This window comes from Pseudonaja textilis, chromosome 2 (genome assembly GCF_049901715.1).
Source record: "Pseudonaja textilis isolate UNSWEBS1 chromosome 2, rPseTex1.2, whole genome shotgun sequence".
NCBI lineage: Eukaryota > Metazoa > Chordata > Lepidosauria > Squamata > Elapidae > Pseudonaja > Pseudonaja textilis.
The window spans coordinates 107,402,835-107,422,299 of NC_141991.1; the positions used below are offsets into that span (position 1 = coordinate 107,402,835).

The 19,465-nt window shown below is 40.3% G+C and overlaps 1 protein-coding gene across 1 annotated transcript; it reads right to left on the reverse strand.

Annotated features, from left to right (window-relative positions):
- Positions 1–1,730: 1,730 nt before the first annotated feature.
- Positions 1,731–10,942, reverse strand: GALR2 (galanin receptor 2). Its single transcript, XM_026702168.2, has 2 exons — positions 10,262–10,942; positions 1,731–3,461 (listed from the first exon to the last, which is right to left on the reverse strand). Exons 1-2 carry the CDS (start codon positions 10,621–10,623, stop codon positions 2,681–2,683), a joined length of 1,143 nt encoding a protein of 380 aa, XP_026557953.2. The 5' UTR covers positions 10,624–10,942; the 3' UTR covers positions 1,731–2,680.
- Positions 10,943–19,465: the final 8,523 nt, after the last annotated feature.

Below are 19,465 nucleotides of genomic sequence, written 5' to 3' on the forward strand. Positions count from 1 at the left end.
GCAAGTCCAAAAGGTTTCCCCTCACTAGACTGGACAATCTGAAAAGAAATCAAAGGGACGCCAATTCCATGAGAAAACTTTTTCACAGCAATAATAATACCACTATTGAATAGCAGCACCCCTGTACAATCCTCTTCCACTGAGGTATTGCCAGCAGCTTCTGCCAAGAGCAGGACAATCCCAGGTGGAAAGTGTGGTTCTCAGGATATGTATCTAGGTGGTAAAACCAACATGTTGAATTGTTCTTAGAAGCCTAGAAGGAGCCAAGCAAGGCTGTAGCATTCGGGGAACATGCTCTTGATGTTGTATGTCAAATCCATAATAGATAAGCTGTTGCATTCTGGCCCAATTGCATTTCCAGATGGTTTTCAAAGGCTGCCACAGGGATGTTAAACATGTTGCAGTAGTTTAACCAGGTCAGGATGAAGGCATGAGTTAGTGAGTTAAACTATATATAAGGGGTAAAGGCATATAAGCTAGTGCGCAACTATTAAACTAGTGAAAGCTGAATGAAGGCCCCTGTGGCCATAGCTTCCACCTGCCCTGATAGCATAGTCTTGAGTCCAGGAGGACTTGCTCCCTCAGGAAATGTATTTCTCTTTCCAATGACAATACTGAAGTCCAGAGAGAACCTCAAACACAAACAGCAGCAGTTCTTTCTTGTTTGTCTGCTCAGCCCCACCCGGTCTCTACCAACCTCTAGAAACTGGGACAAGATAATGGCATTTCCAGCCCAATATGGGTAGCAGCATGAGGCTGGATATCATAAGATATTGCTAATATTGCACCCCCAACAGTGCAATATCTTTGTATAGATTTAAAAAAGCAACATCTTTGTATAGAATTAATACAAAGTGCAATATCTTTGTATAGATTTTAAAAAGTGCAATATCTTTGTATGGATTTAAAAAAGCAAAGGGTAGAAAACCAATGCAACGTCCTACACAGATGTAGCCAATAGACCAACCCCTGTGTCTAGGACAGACATTATTTTTATTTTATTTATTACATTTGTTTGCCGCCCATCTCACCGGAGGGGAGAGGGGAGAGTCTTTCCTAACTTGCTATCCTCTAGATGTGTTGAATGACAGCTCCCAGCATTCCCAGCTAATTGTGAAGGTACACTGTTTTCAAATCAGAAGTATATTAAGTTCTGAATATGCTTCATAATTCAATTCCATCTGGGGGTGAGAGGTTAGTATAGAGTAGTAGACCATGTGATGATCTGGCCTGCTAAGCTGTAATATCTGGCCTAAGAGGTACAGAGGAAGAAAATCTGACACAGAATTGTTGATGTCAACCTTATGTTTAATTGACAAAAATTCAACAGCACCTGCTACTGTGCATCAAACACAACGCCATAACAGATTATTATGATTAGCTTCAGGGTGTCCAAAGTGACAAGAGGATATGTGAATTTCAGTTTGCTGAACATCATCCAAAGTATACTGAAAATTACCTTCTGTTAAATTGATGTAAATGACATTGCAATGAAAGTAAGATACGTTTGCCAGATAATACCGGCATGTAATGATCTCTTTATTAAAAAAAAATAATCATCCAGACGTTATATTATAGTGGAACCCATTCTTATCCAAACTTCTGCTACAAAAATGGAACATGTTAAAACAAATTTTATATATATATATATATATATATATATATATATATATATATATATATACATACATACATACGCACGCACACATACATACATACACACACACACACAAACACTTCGCAATTTGTCTTTGTAATTTGAATTTCAAGAAATAAGTATCACAAATGAGTATCATTTTATTATACAGAGTTTTTTAAAAAAGTATGTTCTCTCCAGAGTTCTTCTTTCAGTCCTTGTCATCAGAACAAAATTGATTTTTTATAGCCGTTATAACAGAAATAAGCCCCGTGGAGAAAATAATCCAATGCCCCAGGGAAGCCAATTCAACCAACAGCAAAGCACATGCTGTACATTGAGTGGTGGCTGTTGTTGTTCTTATTTTACAATGGGTGGAAAGTATATCACCATACATCATGAATGTTCTTGTGAAATCGAACATGACTAACAGTTCATTTATGCGTAAATAAATTTTAATGAGTCCATGTTGCAGCTTCCTAAGAATATTTTATTCTGAGCGTCAGTTTAAGGCCTGAGTACAAACAATACAAGAATCCATGGTAGCTCACCCCCACTGTTTCAAAGTCCCTGGCTCAACCAAGTTTCATTCTCTGGCATAGTTATCTTCCTTGTCTGAAACTCACACCATCAAAGATTGAAAAAGACCTGAGAGCCATTTAATCTAATCCCATTCATAGATATAGAACGCTATTATCAGAACACAAAGTATACTTATAACACTGTTGTTAGTCCATATTCCATATTTGGTGGCTGGCTAGTCTCTTAAACAATCTGCCAAAAATGTACTAGCCATTCCCCTCAAGTAGCCCCCTACCCATCACTCTTGGGGTCACCTTATCCTCAGTGTGGTATGACCATTGCATACATCCTTTTACGATATATTATGGCAATAACTAATAACTATATGGAACCTTAGTTAAGCCTGCTGTCTATTCTAGGGTTTTTAAATCCCATGGTTTTTTGGGGGAGGGGGGGAATTCTTAAATTTAAACAATTATAGCAATTATTCTTTGATTGGAACCCATGACTGCAAGAATTATCTTAAGTAACATTGAAAGTGATGAAAGAGTTGGCAGCTTTCTCTTGATGGCTCAGCTGTTCTGCCTTATTCCATGTCTGAACTGGGATGTGACAGCAGGTGGAAGCTCCTGTGTGTACAGGCTCATTGACATCTATTACCTCCGTCAAGTCTGCCTCCAAAGTGCTAACTGTATGGGTCACCTGTGCTACATGAACTTTGTTGGTTACTCTTTTATGCAGAAGGCAACTGAAGATCTTTTTGAATCCCTTCCGGAAATGCTTGGACACCAGGGCATAGACAATAGGATTGACACAGGAATTGGCATATGAGATTAGGTGAGACAGGACCCTGAGCACAAAGGTAACATCATTGAGGGGGAAATTGCCAAACCAAAAAAAAAGGATGACCAAGTGATGGGGCAGCCAACAAAGGCAGAAGAGAACAGTCACAATAATGATCATCCGAGTGACTTTGCGTTTACCTTTCTTAGAATCAGACATGACTTTCATGGGATCCACAGATGTCCAGAGATAGCGGATGGTCTTTAGATACGTGAAGCTGAGAATCAGCACTGGGATGACATAGCTGAAGACAAAGGTGCAGAGATCCATAATCTTGCGCTGTGACAGTTCCCAGATGGGATGACAGACAGTAATGTTGGTAATCTGATACTCCTGGAAGTAGCTGACATACGGTCCAGAGAAGATGAATGACAGACCCCAGATGAAGCAAATCGCAATGACAGCATTTCTGGGTGTCCTTAGTTCTCTGGAATGCAAAGGATACCTTATAGCCAGATACCTAGGTAGACAAAAGGAAAGCAAGAAAAAGCTACTGTATTGAGACATGACAATAGGTGAAGAACATTCAGCGTTAGTAGGCTGCAGCTACTGAGTAGGCTGCAGCAACTGAGATGAGGACAGTAGTCTTCTGGAAAGAGCCATGGCTGCAGAGCATTCCTCCTGAGAACCCAGGGTGGGCTGCTGGGGGTTCACGGGGGTTCTAGTTAAGATTCTGCACAGTTTGGAGAACCTCCAAATCCTACTCCTGGCTGGCCCAGACCACCCCATCCCACCCCTCCCAGGAGTCTCCATGTGGCCCGTTTTGGATGCAGGCAAGTGCAGGGCATGTACAGAGGTTCAGGGAGGGTGAAAAATGGGCCTCCCAGAAGTTTGGGAAGGCCTAAAACAGGCCTGTTTCCAGCTTCCAGAGTGCCTCCGAAGCCCAAGGAGGCCATTTTCGCCCTCACGGAGGCTCAAGGAAAGCCTCCGGAGCCCGGGGAGGGCAAAAACACCCCTCCCCACCATGGTGCAGGAGGCCGACTAGGCCATGCCCACCATGGCCACATCCACCCAGCAACCAGGCAGCGAATCCCTTGCTAACATTTTTGAAGCCCACCCCTGCTGAGAACAGAAAGATGTTCATGTCAGGAGAGGTGGTAGCCACATGTATTGAAGGGCAGAGAGTACTAGGGCGAAATGAAAGGAGGACGCGATGACTAGAAAGGGTGTGGAAGCCTCTGGGGTATCTTTCCTTGCCATGTCTGGAGACACCTTGCTGGTTTCAGACTGCCACTTCAGGACTGCTCAGGTTTGCAGTACTGTGTATGAAGCAAATCACAAGGATGCAAAAGATTTCCGAGGGGACCATCACAAACAGTAGAAAGGATTTTAACCACTACTTCAAGTTGGGATCGGGGGGAAGCGCTCCCTAGCTAAGCTGCCAATATTTGGTGATGCAATGTTTTGCAAAGGTTTGATCCAGGCATAGAGAATTAAGCTGAATAGCATTACCCAGTCTCCTCTCAACACAGACATTTTGTAGATTTTCCAGGATAGTTTCCAACATGCAGAATTTGGTAGAAAGTTTGATTGACAGGAATATTGGCATTTCTCTTTTAAAAGGCTTATGTGTTGACCTCCTATCCATAGCCCGCAACCAAGGAACCAAGTATCACAGAATCTCATTAATTCAGTTCATTGTTAGGAAAAAAAAGGGTTACAGAATCTTAGAAAGTAGATCAATTAAATAACCATTTGTTAGCATGTCCATTGAAATGGTAACTCTGAGGTTTGTTTGAACTTCTGTATCACAGAATTCCTGATGACAGCCTGGCTGGAAATATCAGGCTGAAACGTCCAACAGCTGTATTTTGAAAAACTTTGCTTTTACAGAGTCTGAAAACTGCCCTACACCATGCAAGCTATTTATGTTGTAAGTCAAAGACTACACACACACACACACACACACACACACACATATGTAGTCCTTGATTTACAACCACAATGGACTCCAAAATTCCTGTTGCCAAGTGAGACAGATGTTAAGTGATTTTTGCCCCATTTTACAATCTTTCTTGCGACAGTTGTTCAGCAAATCACTGCAGAACAGTTGTTCAGCAAATCACTGCAGTTGTTAAGTTAGGAACATGGTTGTTAAGTGAATCTGGCTTCTACGTGGGCTTTGTTTGTCAGAAGGTACCCAAAAGGAGACCATATGATCCCAGGACACTGCAACAGTCATAAATGTGAGTCAATTGCCAAGCATCACATAACAGGAGGATGCTGCAGCAGTTATGTGAAAAATGTTTTTTTCAGTGCTGTTGTAACTTTGAAAGGTCATTAAACAAACCACTATACATTGAGGACTCTGTGTGTGTGTTTGTGTGTGTGATGCAACCTGACAAAAATATTTGTACCCAAATCCATATATCATAGTATTAATAGCATTGGCCTAGTACCATTGTGTTCCGGGGGGGAAAAGTCCAAAGATCTGAAGGATGCCAGGAATGATAAAACCTAGATAACTGTCAAAGTGTCAAGATTTCATTGTATGCAATGTTCATTAAGTAAAAATTGTTGAAAAGTGGTTCGTGTGGAATTTACAGGTATGTGGAATTGCTTTCCTAAGTGCTAAATCACTACCTATTTGCTAACTCACAAAGGTGACTAAGTGACTAAGCCAGAGCTTTAATGGAAAAAAATTGTTCTATTCTAAAGATTTCAAAGCCCACAACAAATCAGCTAATTGGAAGACTGCTGATGAGAGAACACTAGATTTTGGGGATCCCGATTCCTATTCTGGCACCTTAATCACTACACCATGCTGTCATTGCTTTTGATTTCATTTTCATTAATTATTTAGTTATCTTTATCTTAGATAGTGAAACTCAACATTAAGAAAACTAAGATCATGGCATCCGGCCCTCTCAATTCCTGGCAAATAGATGAGGAAGAAATGGAGGTAATGACAGATTTTATTTTCCTGGGCTCCAAGATCACCGCAGATAGGGGCTACAGCCAAGAAATTAAAAGACATTTGCTCCTGGGGACAAAAGCTAAGACAAATCTAGACAGCATACTAAAAAGCAGAGATATCAGCTTGGCAACAAAAGTGCATATAGTCAAGGCTATGTTTTTTCCAGTTGCAATGAATGGCTGTGGAAGTTGGACCATGAGCACCAAAGAATTGAGGCCTTTGAACTGTGGTGCTGGAGAAGACTCCTGCGAGTCCCTTGGACGGCAAGGCGATCAAACCGGTCAGTTCTAGAGGAGATCGACCCTGACTGCTGTTTAGAAGGCCAGATCCTGAAGCTGAAACTCAAATACTTTGGCCACCTAATGAGAAGGAAGGACTCAATAGAGAAGAGCCTAATGCTGGGAAAGATTAAGGGCAAAAGAGGAAGGAGATAGCAGAGAATGAGGTGGCTGGACAGAGTCACTGAAGTAGTTGGTGTGAGCTTAAATGGACTACAGGCAGAGGTGGTATTCAGCAGGTTTTGACCAGTTCTGGAGAACTGGTAGCAGAAATTTTGAGTAGTTCAGAGAACCAGCAAATACCAGCTCTGACTGGAGATTTTACAGTATTCTTCCCCTGCCATGCCCACCAAGCCATGCCCACAGAACCAGTAGTAAAAATTTTGAATCCCACCACTGACTACAGGGAATGCTAGAGGACAGGAAGGCCTGGAGGAATGTTGTCCTCGATCAGGGTCGTGATCAGTGGTGGGATTCAAAAAATTTTACTACCAGTTCTGTGGGTGTGGCTTGGTGGGCGTGGCATGGCATGGCTTGGTGGGTGTGGCAGGGGAAGGATACTGTAAAATCCCCATTCCCTCCCCACCCCAATAACCTGCTTTCCAGCTCTGTTCTCCTGTGCAGGGCAACAAAAGAAGACCCAGCCAATCAGCCGGGACTCGGGAGGTAGATAATAGATGGGGGCGGGGCCAGTCAGAGGTGGTATTTTCCAGTTCTCTGAACTACTCAAAATTTCTGCTACCGATTCTCCAGAACTGGTCAGAATCTGCCGAATACCACCTCTGGTTGCAATGGGGTGGACACGACTTTGCGACTAACAACAATCTCAGATAATGGGAAAATCCCTGAATTTTTTTTTTATGATACTTTGTTCTGCTCAGCCTGAGCCCAGTTTCAAATAATCAAGTAATTCAAGCTAAAATTATATTTTGATTTTGTATACTAACTGATCTTCTAACTAATATATCTGTAAGCTTCAAATCAACTCTAAAATCAATCCAAGTTTCATTTTATTTCCTAAATCTCTAACCCCATCTAATCTGATGGCTAGTCCATGTTTTCAGGGAAGAAAATCTCAGAGAAATCCTAATTATTTTGCACTCCCAAAAGTTAGTCTTCTCCCCTTCTGAGTGCAAAGACTGGGCTTGTACAAGATGTTTTTGACCTGTAGACTTCTTACTTCCTTTTCTATTCTCTCACACACACTTGGGGTTTTTGAGAGCTGCTTTTTCTGAATCAGAATGTAGAGGTCAAGCAAGGATTCTAGGGAAGTATGGAAGTAAGTATAAGTTTCTAAAATCAACAACAGTGACAAAACAAAATTTTAAATATCCCAATTCCCTATTTTTTTTTCTCTGCTTATTGGTTTTTTTATCATAGTAATCATATCTAGAAAAGACTTTTTTCCTCATCTAAAAGCTATTATTGGACACAATCAGCTATATAGTCCATGAGAAATATCATGGCCATGATTTCATTTCCAAGCATCAGTCATCTCAGTCAGTCTGTGCTCCAATAACTGAAACAAAACAGTGATAATTGTTTTGACTCACTTTTCCTTTTTTTCATATACTTGTTGAAGTTTTCTGATTATTACATGGATGCATCCATATTGCTTTCTTGGCAGTAATGTAGAGATGGCTTACACTGCTTCCTCCCAGGGTTTTAAATTTTCCAGTCTAATCCACAATTCTGGATTTCTTAGTGATCTTCTATCAGAGTACTAACAAGATACAACATGACTTAGTCTGTTTGGTTTTTAGATTAGCTAGGTTGGTTAGATATTGCCACCAGCTGTGATTTCCATTATTTATATACAACTACACTTTCTATTTCAGGTGGGGTAGAAACCTCAGAAAGAGAGAGAGAGAGGGAGGGAGGGAGGGAGGGAGGGGGAGAGAGAGAAAGAGAGGGAGGGAGGAGAGAGAGAGAGAAAGAGAGATCTGCCTTGGCAATGTTACAACTAGCGTACTGGTTGACATATTGGGAAATTAGTAATGTAAAAAGCTGTTGGAATAATCACTTGTACACTGTATGTATGCTTTAAAAATATTCTATATTTGATTTGGAATAATTGTTTGAATGAACTCTCTCTTCTTAAAAGAAAGATTTTTCCAATTACGCTGAAACATAGGGTATAGGCACATCATTTCTCTGAAAAAGTTTTCCTCATTCTTGAACTCACAATGACATAATGTATATCCAGGGATATTGCATTCAACATTATACAAAAGCATTAGGAAACAACCAAGTATAGAGCATCAGAAACAATTGAAAAATAATGCAATATATGGTTTGTCTTCTGTTGCAGACTAATTTGACTTCTGTTAAGCAATGTGTGTTCTGGTTTAATGATATAGAATACATATTATTCTTTAAAAAGAGCACACTGTGATCCAATATTATACTATTAATTTTACATTTTATTATATTAAATGTATAAGATGCAGTAGTGAAAAAATCAGCAAATCGTATAGACAAGAACTTTTTTCAGTTTTTCATGGGAATATTTTAAACAACCTGTGCCTAATTTGCACATGAAAAAATAAAAATATATCACAAGGCAGCTATAATTCACTGAGGTTTCATCAGATGCACAATAAAGGCTGCCAAATCTCATCTGCAAAAAAAAAAAAAAACCAAGACAGCTGCTAGAGTAACAATAAAATCTTTGCATCCAGATCTGATAGCCCTAATTCATGACAAACAAGGACTTGTCCTCACAAAATGTGAAGCTGCATTGATTATGTATATGTATATGATCTCCCCCCCACCACTTTAATGTTAGAATTAAAAACAACTCGTCCCAAACAGGAAGGAAAATCTAAAAGCAGATGTGTCCTTTGACAAGGAGGATTTGATAGTCCTTCAGGATCAGGGCTCACAGAAACAAGCCAACGCTTGAAGTTATGGCTGTTTATCCCCGCCCTCTCCCCCCACCCAATAAAGTCAAATGGGACAGAAGCCTAGCAGATGCTAGAGGAAATGACTCTGAGCACAGTTGTCCATTTACCTTTCATTGCCTACCCTTTCCCTGATATTGAAAAACCTTCCCAGCACTCTAATGCTATGTTTTTACTACATCTCAAAAGATAAGACAGTATCATTAACTTTCCTCAATTGACTATAGGGAACTGAGATTTAGAGAAAGCAATTTTTCCTTAAGGTCAACAGATGTGTTTATAGTCGAGATAAGGCATTAAGTCAGGATATTATTAACTTTATACTATATTACTATTGTGATATTCATACAGTCTATGTATATATAGACAGTTATAGTATGTGTGTGTATACATGTGTATATACACACAGTACATACAGTACTATTTATGTTATATTACTATACTGCAATAGTGAATGAAGTTGAAAAAAATCATAGAGTAATGAAAGCTGATCTATAAAGTCACTGAAAGCTTGATGTAACCAAACATATGAATAAGAGAGTCAGCACTATATTTTTCATCAGTTTTCCCGCTCAATAGAGCCAGAAGAGGTAAAGATACTCTGTAAATACCAAGTCATTTATTCTATATGCATTTTGGTGCTTTGAATTAATGTACCATATGTGATTTATTTCATCTACTTCATCAGCAAGAGACTGCCTGGACAGTCATACTATATTGCAAGAATTTACATTAGATAACTGTTAGAATATCATAAAGTTGTTACCTCTTCTGTATAAAAGCAGAAAAATTAATGTAAATGTAATAGTTAAACTATTGTGTGTTGTTGATATCACAACTCTAACAACGCCCCTGACATTTTGCAAATTAGAGATAACACCTTCCAAACAAAAATATTGCTTTTATACCGAAGAGGCACATCTAGTACAAAATCTTGCAATATAGTACGGCTGCCCATTTAAACTCATTTAAATTTAAACTCATTTAACTGAGTTTTTCAAAAGATACATGTTCTCCCTGCAAGTTATGAGACATAGTGGTAGAGGTGTTCAGGGAGACTTGGAAAGTTATAATTATTTGAAAGTTAAAATCGGATATTTTCCAACACTTCACAATTACTTTCAAAATCCAGCCCTTCTCCCCAGTCCTCCAGCTTACTCACCTATCTAAGGATACAGTTGTGAGAGTGAAACTGCTGGCATACATGGTCAGATAGATGAAGAAATGCACTGCTTTGCACATGAAGGGGCCAAAGATCCAATCGTCCAGGCTATAGATGGTGGCCTGGAAGGGCACACAGAAGACAATGAAGCAAAGGTCAGCCACTCCAAGATTGAGGATGAAGAGGTTGGTGGTATTGTTCACTTGCCCATTCCTCAGCAGCACTGCAAGGACCAGAGAGTTGCCTACGGTGCCTACCAGGAAAATCAAAAAGTACACCAAAGGAATGATTACAGAAATCAGGGGCCAAGTGTTACTCTCACTAACCTCCGAAGAGTTTAGCAGGGTCAGTGACCAGTTCATCTTAGAAGCAAAGTGTCCTTTGGTTGGGAAGAAATGGAGTCAAGATGCTTTCCCTCTCTGGATTTGCCAGAAATGCTCAAATCACTTACAGCTGCAGATTGCTTTCAGTCAAAACTTCTTGGGGGAAAAAAAAAGAGAACAATTTTCTTCTAAGCTGATCTTTTCTGCATCTACTTTTCCATATATAATCCTGCAGAGCAGAGGAACTTTCATGCACCGATGCCGGACCTCTGTCTGCCATCACATACGGTTAAAGCTCTACTTTTTTTTTTGCTAGAGGATTTCCACTTTGTTCAGTGCTGAAACGTTTTTTTTAGTTTTCTGCTGTGTCTCTCACAGGAAAACTCTTCACTGGCAGCCGCTCTAATAGGTGTGCAAGCTGAGACTAAACTTCATGCCAGCCGTGCTCACTGCCCATTTTATATTCCCCCCACCGAGCCTGTTATTTCCAGCGTGTGCTGAATCCTCCATCATATTCATGGGGACAAATAATATATTCAAGACATCCCCTTGTTTCCAGGGAGACAAACAGCCAAAATAAAAGTAATGGTGTCGGTAGAAATACAGTCCCCTCCTCATATACACATATACACATTCTCTCTAATCTCTGATAGTAGTTGACCATGTGCTTTTTAGTTAGAAGGCTTCAGGAAGTTTTTAATGAGAACTTAAAACGCAGTTGAATGAGCCTCACAATCAGGTAGGTCAGAAAAATAATCTCTTGTGTGCCAGTTCTTGTACAAACCATTTCAAAGACCTAATAGGAGAGGAATAGTACATTCACTGACAGCTGCCATATAGAGCCGGTATGTAAATGTTTTACATACTGTTTTCCTCTGATTCTGACAAATGCTATCATAAAAATGTGCCTGTGCTAATTTACATCAACAACCAGGAACAAGAGATGTATATGTTCAGGACACTGGTTTGGAGTTCAGAGATTAAGGCATTGGAGGAGGTTTGATGGGAAGGGATTCACAGAACTCATACATTGGTTTGTTTGGCTTTGGCTTAGAGGAATGTGTGAAGATGGCCATTATGATTTACAAACTATAGTCGATTGTGGAAGTTTGCTACCGATTAGGCAAAGGGTTGATTGGAATGCTGTTCAGGATCAGGGAAATGAGGAGGAAGCATTGAGGGCAGAAGGCAACAGATCTGCATCCGTTTTGCCAGTTCAGAACATACTTTTTTCCTTGCAGCTTTGTGACCAGGGACATCACAAAACTACTAGGTTAGTCTATGAAAGCAGCTTAAGGATACTTCAGTGTCCCTGTTAGAAACAACAAGATTCCCTGTCTGATCATTACTCTTGAAATTGCTCCATAGTAATTAATAGGGCCATTGCCTCCACATAAGCACTTTTTATCCATTCTATGAGTAGGTTTTTATTTATTGATTTTGATGCATCATTTTGGAAGCTTAGATGAAGCCACAACTTCAAGGGGCTTCTGGTTCATATAGAAAACAAATTAGGATATTGGCGAGTTTTGGTTTGTATTCTTAAAATTATACTTAGTTTATATGCATAAGTATAATTTAAAAATGCAAACTGTACCTCTACCAGTCACCACAACATCTGGAATCACTTCCTCCCCAAAGATCCACTGAAAAAAAATCAGGTTTTAATGGTCCTCTGGAATATGGTAGAGATGGAACCACTTGTATCTCTGAAGCAGGGTGATCCCCACCACAAGGCTTATTCATGGGGATCCTGATATTCCTTTGGGTCAGAAAATGCAACAAACCAAGATCTTATCATGAAAAGGAGATTCCATAGGTGAAAGAGTCTCCAAGATACCTAGAACCTATGAGGAAGAAGAGATGCTCCATGGAGCAATTAGGACAGTCCTCAGACAAGGTAATATTCCAGTTAAGCTGTATTCCACAATTGGAAACATATTAATGAACAACTCACAGGTGAGGAAAAGGATTTCAATTCCTTTTCATTGAAACAGCTACAGTTGCAGTATTCTTGCTTTGTGAACTTTTCTCTCTCCAGAGGTATTTGTCTTCATTGCCAGCATTTCAAATTAGAACCACAAGAAAATTCAAATACATATATACCTTTTGAAAGAATTGTCCATCTGTTTCAGTTCCAAGCCAGGAGAAAGATACTAGAAACATAGAGACTGACTTCTGGTGGCACTTCCATCGAGGATGGATGGAGACTGTGATTGTGCATGGCTTCAACCCGTACTTACCCTGTTGGAGGGGTCCCTATGGGACCAGAACCATCAGACCCATCTCGGAGGGGTGGAGGAAGAGGGGGAGACCACCAGCCAGGTTGAGGGGAGCCACTTCTCCCCTCCCTGGCTTGGTATACTCCCCTGGAAACAGGGAGAAGCGGCAGTTTTATTGGCTGCCCTGAAGACGGGAAGCTACCAGGACTTAAGTGTGTGCTGGAGCGGTGAAGTGGTGAGCAGCGTGTAACCAGCTAAGAGAAGCTGAACTTTTTGTTTTAATAATCCCGAAAAACAGAACGAAGGATTCCTCGCTTGAGAGTATAACAGCGGTGAATAGAAAGCAAGAATACAATATAAGGTAAATAAAAAAATTGGACTACAAAAGAGCTATAACAAAATCAAGGATGGAATTGGGAATAACATACAGAATCTGGAATTAATTAGGCATTGGATAAAATGCTGAACTTGCTTAGAATTAATTATACTTAAAAAAAAATCAATGGTTGAAATGGTTGAAAATTAACATTATCATGAGCGGGTGGCTGTGATATGACATTCCGGTGCCAAACCAAAACCCGGAACGTCACATCACAACCACCCGCTCAAGATATCACATCACAGAACCCAGGAGGTTACACCACAAAACCTCAGGATGTTACAACACAGCCAATGACCCAGGAGATTACAGCACAAGACCCAGGATGTCAAAACAATAGAACTCAGAAGGTCATCACACAGCCCATTACCCAGGTTGTTACAACACAGGAGGCTGATAGACACACAGCCAATAACTCAGCCACAAATGTTCTTATGAAAAAGCTGGCCAATCTACAGACATCAACTCCATCAACCAATCAAGAAATGACAACACAGCCAATCTCCCCACCAGTATTTAAAGAGAGACAGCAGCTCCGATCACGCTTTGCTCACACAAGCATGAAGCTGAAAGCAGAAGCCTGAAGATGGCAAGTGGGACCTTGTCAAAATGTCGCCAAGATATCTCAATCTTACACGGGAAAAGACCCAAACACGCCAAGACCTGCATCTATCTATCTATCTATCTATCTATCTATCTATCTATCTATCTATCTATCTATCTTTGGTTATTCGGGTTTTCTCCCGCATAAAATTGGAAGCATCTAGGCGACGTTTCAATGAAGTCTCATTCATCATCTTCAGGCTTGTGTCTTCGGCTTTGTGCTTCTCGGAGTAATGTGAGCTTGCAGCTGCTTCTTCCTTTTAACTGCTAGTGGGGGTGTGACTTGATTGGGTGGGGGCTTGGCTGTGTTCTGATTGGGTGGGGGTGTGTTCTCATTGGTAGGGGGTTTGGCTGTGTTCTGATTGGCTGGGTTTTTTTTTTGTTCAGGTGGGGGCTTGGTTGGGCTCAGGTTAGTCTTAGTTGCCGGGGGATTTGAGCTGGCAAACTGTGATCCTGTTGTTTGGCTTCGCGTTCGTGGTCATGCCACATCTTCATGGTGCGTGTCCGTTCGCTTCATGTATGGATCAGAGGGGTTTGAAGCGGGTAGTGATGCAGCTGTCCACCCTACAAAGGATTGGTCATTAAAGAAGAACTTAGTCACAAATGTGAGTTATGAGGATACCTGATGAACCAATAAATGTACTTTTTTTATGGACGTCTTGTTCAGTTATCTATCTGCATCTGTACAGCTTATAAATCCTCCTCTGTACAGGATACAGAAAAGGTGGGATTCTACCAGTTCGCACCTATTCGCTAGAACCGGTTGTTAACATTCTAAGCAGTTTGGAGAACTGGTTGTTAGAATAAATTATTGGCCTAATCCTGTAAGGAAGGCAGGAAAGAAATATTCTGGTGTTGCTTACAGAAACTGCCTCTCCATTAACCCTTATTACATTCTTGGCAGGACTAGACTTCCTGTCTCAGGAACTTCTCTGGAGTTTTTTTTTTCCCTCCTTTGCTGGTCCTTTGCTTGTGTGGAGTGACCATTCAAAGTTACAATGGCACTTTAAAAAATGACTTATGACCATTTTTCACACTTATGACTGTTGCAGCATCCCCACAGTCATGAGAGGCCAGGTGAGGAGATGCGTGGCTCAATGTGAGTGATATTGAGTTGGCCACGCCCAACCAATAACATGACCACCAAGCCACATCCAGCCAGTCACATGACACTAAGCCACTCCCACCACCTAAGCCATGCCCACAGAACCAGTTGTTAAAAAATTGAATCCCACCCCTGGTTCTCAGGTAATATAAATCCTTATTGAATCACCAAGCTTGAGGAATAAGACTGACTATGCAACGTCTCAGAGAGGATGGTTTGGTTCAGATTTCTGCTTTGGTCATGATACAGATGTATATTACTAGCTCTTACTTCTCTTTAAAGCATACTTGTTCACTAAAAGTTTAGTGAAGCCATTCCCAAGCTGACGTCCTGCCAGTGTATTTATATGTAATAGTTCTTAATCTCTCTGTTGGCTACGGATAATGGTAATTATAGATCCAAACATCTAGAAGGCAGCATGTTGAGAAAACCTGAGTATTAATTCCAGTTCTATTCAATATCCTTGGAACTTAGCCGGATTCAGTGGTCTATCTCAGACCCTAGTATAAAGTATAAAACATGACCAGGAAGGGAGCCATCAGATAAGAAGCATCTCTTTACTCTCATTATCCCAGTGAAAAAACACTGAGGCTTTGAAGTTATCCACTGTGCAGTAATCTGCTTACATTGGCTTTCTCTTTAAAAAGTAATCTGCTTACATTGGCTTTCTCGTTCACAATCCAAACAGTACGCAATAGCACATGGTTCGTTTCGGATTAGAGGGAATGGCATAGAAACCACAGAGGTGGTGTGAAAGAGATGAGATGAAGCAGCAGTTTAACAACCTTCATTCATACGTTTATGTCCTTACACACACAGGCAGAAGAGATGCAAGTGTGAGATGTTATGCCAAGCTCATTTTAAAGAGAAACATCACCCTTCTCCAAATGGGAACTGTATCACACAAAGCAGCAGTTATTAACAGAACAAAGTACCATCGAAAAATGAAGTGTGAATGCATTTTACAAGGCAAAACAATATCCTTCCTATTGGCTTGAAAATGATTAAAAATGCCCAGAGAAGGAATATAATGTATGACTGGAAGGATGAAGAAAATGAACTAGTTGGAGCCTGTCTATTTCACTTCCCCATTGTGATCAGCATTGGAACAAAAAGAATTAAGTACCCTTTGGAGAGAAGAGTGGAACTTCTGTGAATTAAGCACATCCAGTAGCCCAATTCCAAGGCTGGTGCATAGTTCCAAATACTGCACTTGAAAAGTTTTTTTGTGCAAGGAAAGCACAACCAAAATTATAGGAAATTACAACAGCTGCTTTAGAAGGAAAGGATACAGAACTGGGGGCTTTTTAACTTAGAACAAAGACCAAGAAGATGAGATCCAATACAAATATTTTAAACATGGCATGTACAAAGGGGAGAAATTAGAATTAGAGATTATTCATTGAAACTAAATTTGGGGAGGAGGGTTTCAGGATCAGTTGAAGGAAATGTTTTACATAAAATACAGTTAAGCACAAGAATGATCAGAACTTAATCAAATGAAATTTAATTAATTTTTAAAGGAGACTAGACAAGTGAATATGAGATAGGGAAATTTTTAGCCATAAATATATTCTAAATTTGATTTTATCTAGTATCTCTTGAGTCCCAGCCAACACATTTTAAATATCAAGGAGCAATAATGGAAGAAGGGATTCAACACCTGCTCAAGCAGGAAACCCTATACCATTTCAGACAAAAAGTTGTCCATTCTCTTAAAAACCTCCAGCGTTGGAGCATTTACAACTTCTAGAGGCAAGTCATTCCACTGATTAATTGTTCTAACTTTCAAGAACTTTTTCCTTAGTTCTAGGTTCCTTCTCTCCTTAAGCTCATTCAGATTTCATAATGTAACTAAAGTATAATTTGGAAAGAGATGAACAAATCAAATTTCTTCCCATTCACTCTTCATCCTCTGTAAACAAAATCAAAGAAATGAAAAGGTTCTGTCAGGCTATGGAATTCAATCCACAGCTTCATCTAGACGCTCCTCCCATTTAGTAGAGCCCATTATCACCCCAACATATACAACATTAACAGTCAGATTTTTTTTTTTAATCTTTACCTGGAATCTGTCCTCCCATGACTTTATTACCCAATAATATCTCTTCTCTTCTCTGTGATATATTTTCAGGTACTCAAAGAATGCTACAGTAGGTAACTATGCTCACTTTAACTAAGTTAGAAACCATTGATTGATGCTAAAGACCTGAAGGAAGATGCAAAGTTATGCCCTTGGGAATAAAAATTCAAATAAGCAGGTACAGATAGACCTGGACTTTTATTTATTCAGTGGCTGTTATGACAGCGCTGAACAAGTGGTATCTGTGAGCAGTCCTTGGAGTTCCAGTCATCCCAGCACCTCCATGACCATGTGATTGCAACAACCTGTTTGCACTTACAACCAGCTGCACTGTCCTGCATCTGTGTGATTATCATTTCAATGTTCTCTGCCATAGAAAGGTAGTATGGAAGCTGGCAGGGAAGGTCACAAGTTAGAAGTCTGCCATCCCTGTGCATCCTCCCCCAGCTGCTCTGAGTCCCTCTGCAATGGCCACTCATGCATTCTCCTTGACCCTCACACCCTCATGCACTTTCCCCAGCTTGCACTTGTTGCATACCACCTCACACCCTCCAATCCACATCTCTCGTGCACACCTTTGCACCACCACCCCAACCTGCACCTTATGCCCCCTTGAAGACCCTCTCTCACAGCCTTACGGATCCCTTTGCTTCCTCCCACATCTGGCAGCAGCCACTTATCTGCCTGCCTGCCAGTCAGCCAGCCAGCCTGGAACTTGCAGCTTCCTTCTGGTTTCCCCACTGGGTTTGATTGTGGAAAGCTAGCAAATGTGGCATTCAGTTAACAAAAGTAACCAGGACTGCAGGGATTGCCATTGCTAAGCAAGACAGTCATACATTATGACTGCATCAATTAGCAACAGAAATTCCAGTCCCAATTGCCATTGTAATTGGGACTACCCATTGTAAAAAGGACTGTCGATCTGCTGGGCTTGTTTGTCTACTACAAGAGGCTTATATTGTTTCAGGCAATATTAACAAATCAATTTTATAATTAAGTTTTAATATTATTTTTATTTGCTGCCTCAAAATTTAGTTTCCCTTTTAATTAATAACGATAATAAAGTTATTGCATTGTAATTCAGCAATTCAACCAGATGTTCCCTTATAAATTAATAAAACTACTCAGGTGCTTTTGCAGCTATAAATTTTCCAGTGTTAAGACTCCCTCTTTGTTACCGTGTCTGAACACCAGGATACAATAGGCTAAAATTTAGTTGTCTTTCGGAAAGAATATAGAGCAGAAATGGACACAACGCGCTTAATACCAATTTATTATTTCAGTTTGTACAACCACTCCCTCACCAGTTATTCAGGGCATCAGTGGCTTAACTATTTCACAAATCCTTCATAAAATAAAATGATCTCATCAGTTTTCTTTAAAAATTGAAGAAGACAACATCTACAGCTAAATCAAATTTATGTGATTTATCGACTAACTCAGACCAAGCAGAATAGAATAGAATAGAATAGAATACTTTATTGGACACACAAGGAATTTGTCTTTAGTGCATATGTTCTCAGTGTACATAAGAAAAAAATACAATCAAGAATCATAACTGCCTTCTTTTTGTATTATTACGATGTATTGTTTCAATTTTGAGGCTGTAGACTCCACAGCAATTCTCCTCAGCTTAACACACACACACACACACACACACATTCAAAGTCTTGTGCTCCTTTACAAGGTTCAACAGGCAAAAAACTAGCAGAGTTTTCCATAGGGAAAAAAATGAATGGAAAAATTGTAGCCCTGATTTCTTGAATTCCCACTCCAATTCCCATCGCCACCAGCCTTATCCTGATCTGCATGGCTAGTACTTCAACAACACCTTAAAAAAACCACAGGTAGCCCAACCCTATTAACAGATTTAACAAATTAACAGAGTTGGAAGGGACCTTGTAGGTCATCTTGTCCCCTCACCCAAGCAGGAAACCCTACACCATTTCTGACCAAAAAAAAGCGCACCAACGTGCCTACCGTCCCTGTCCTATTGTTTCTTTTATATTTTTTACTTTTCTTATATGTATTCATAACTATATTTTTACTTATACCTATTATCTTATAAGCAATTGACAAATAAAGATAAATAAATAAATGGCAGTCCAGTCTCTTCTTGAAAGCCTCCAGTCATTATAAAAGCATTTTATAATATAATTGATAATTAATATAATCCTTTCAATGGCCGGACTTTCACAGACTCTCCATATCTCCATCTCCATCTTCGGCGAGCCCAAAGCATATCCAGCCCGCGGCGCGCTCTAGCAAGCATATTTGGCGCGTTGCCTTTAAAATCTACGACTTTTATTCCCTTACATTTAAACCTGGAGGGCCAGCGAGCAAGCCAAAGTACGGCGCCCATACCAAGAGCCGCTTTCCGAACACGCATGCGCGTGTCCTCCACCGTCCCGTCAGCCTCAGAGTTGGCGACTGGTGAGCGTGGCACTTTCACCACCTTCTACTTCCTGTCCCGTGATGCTTCACGGCCC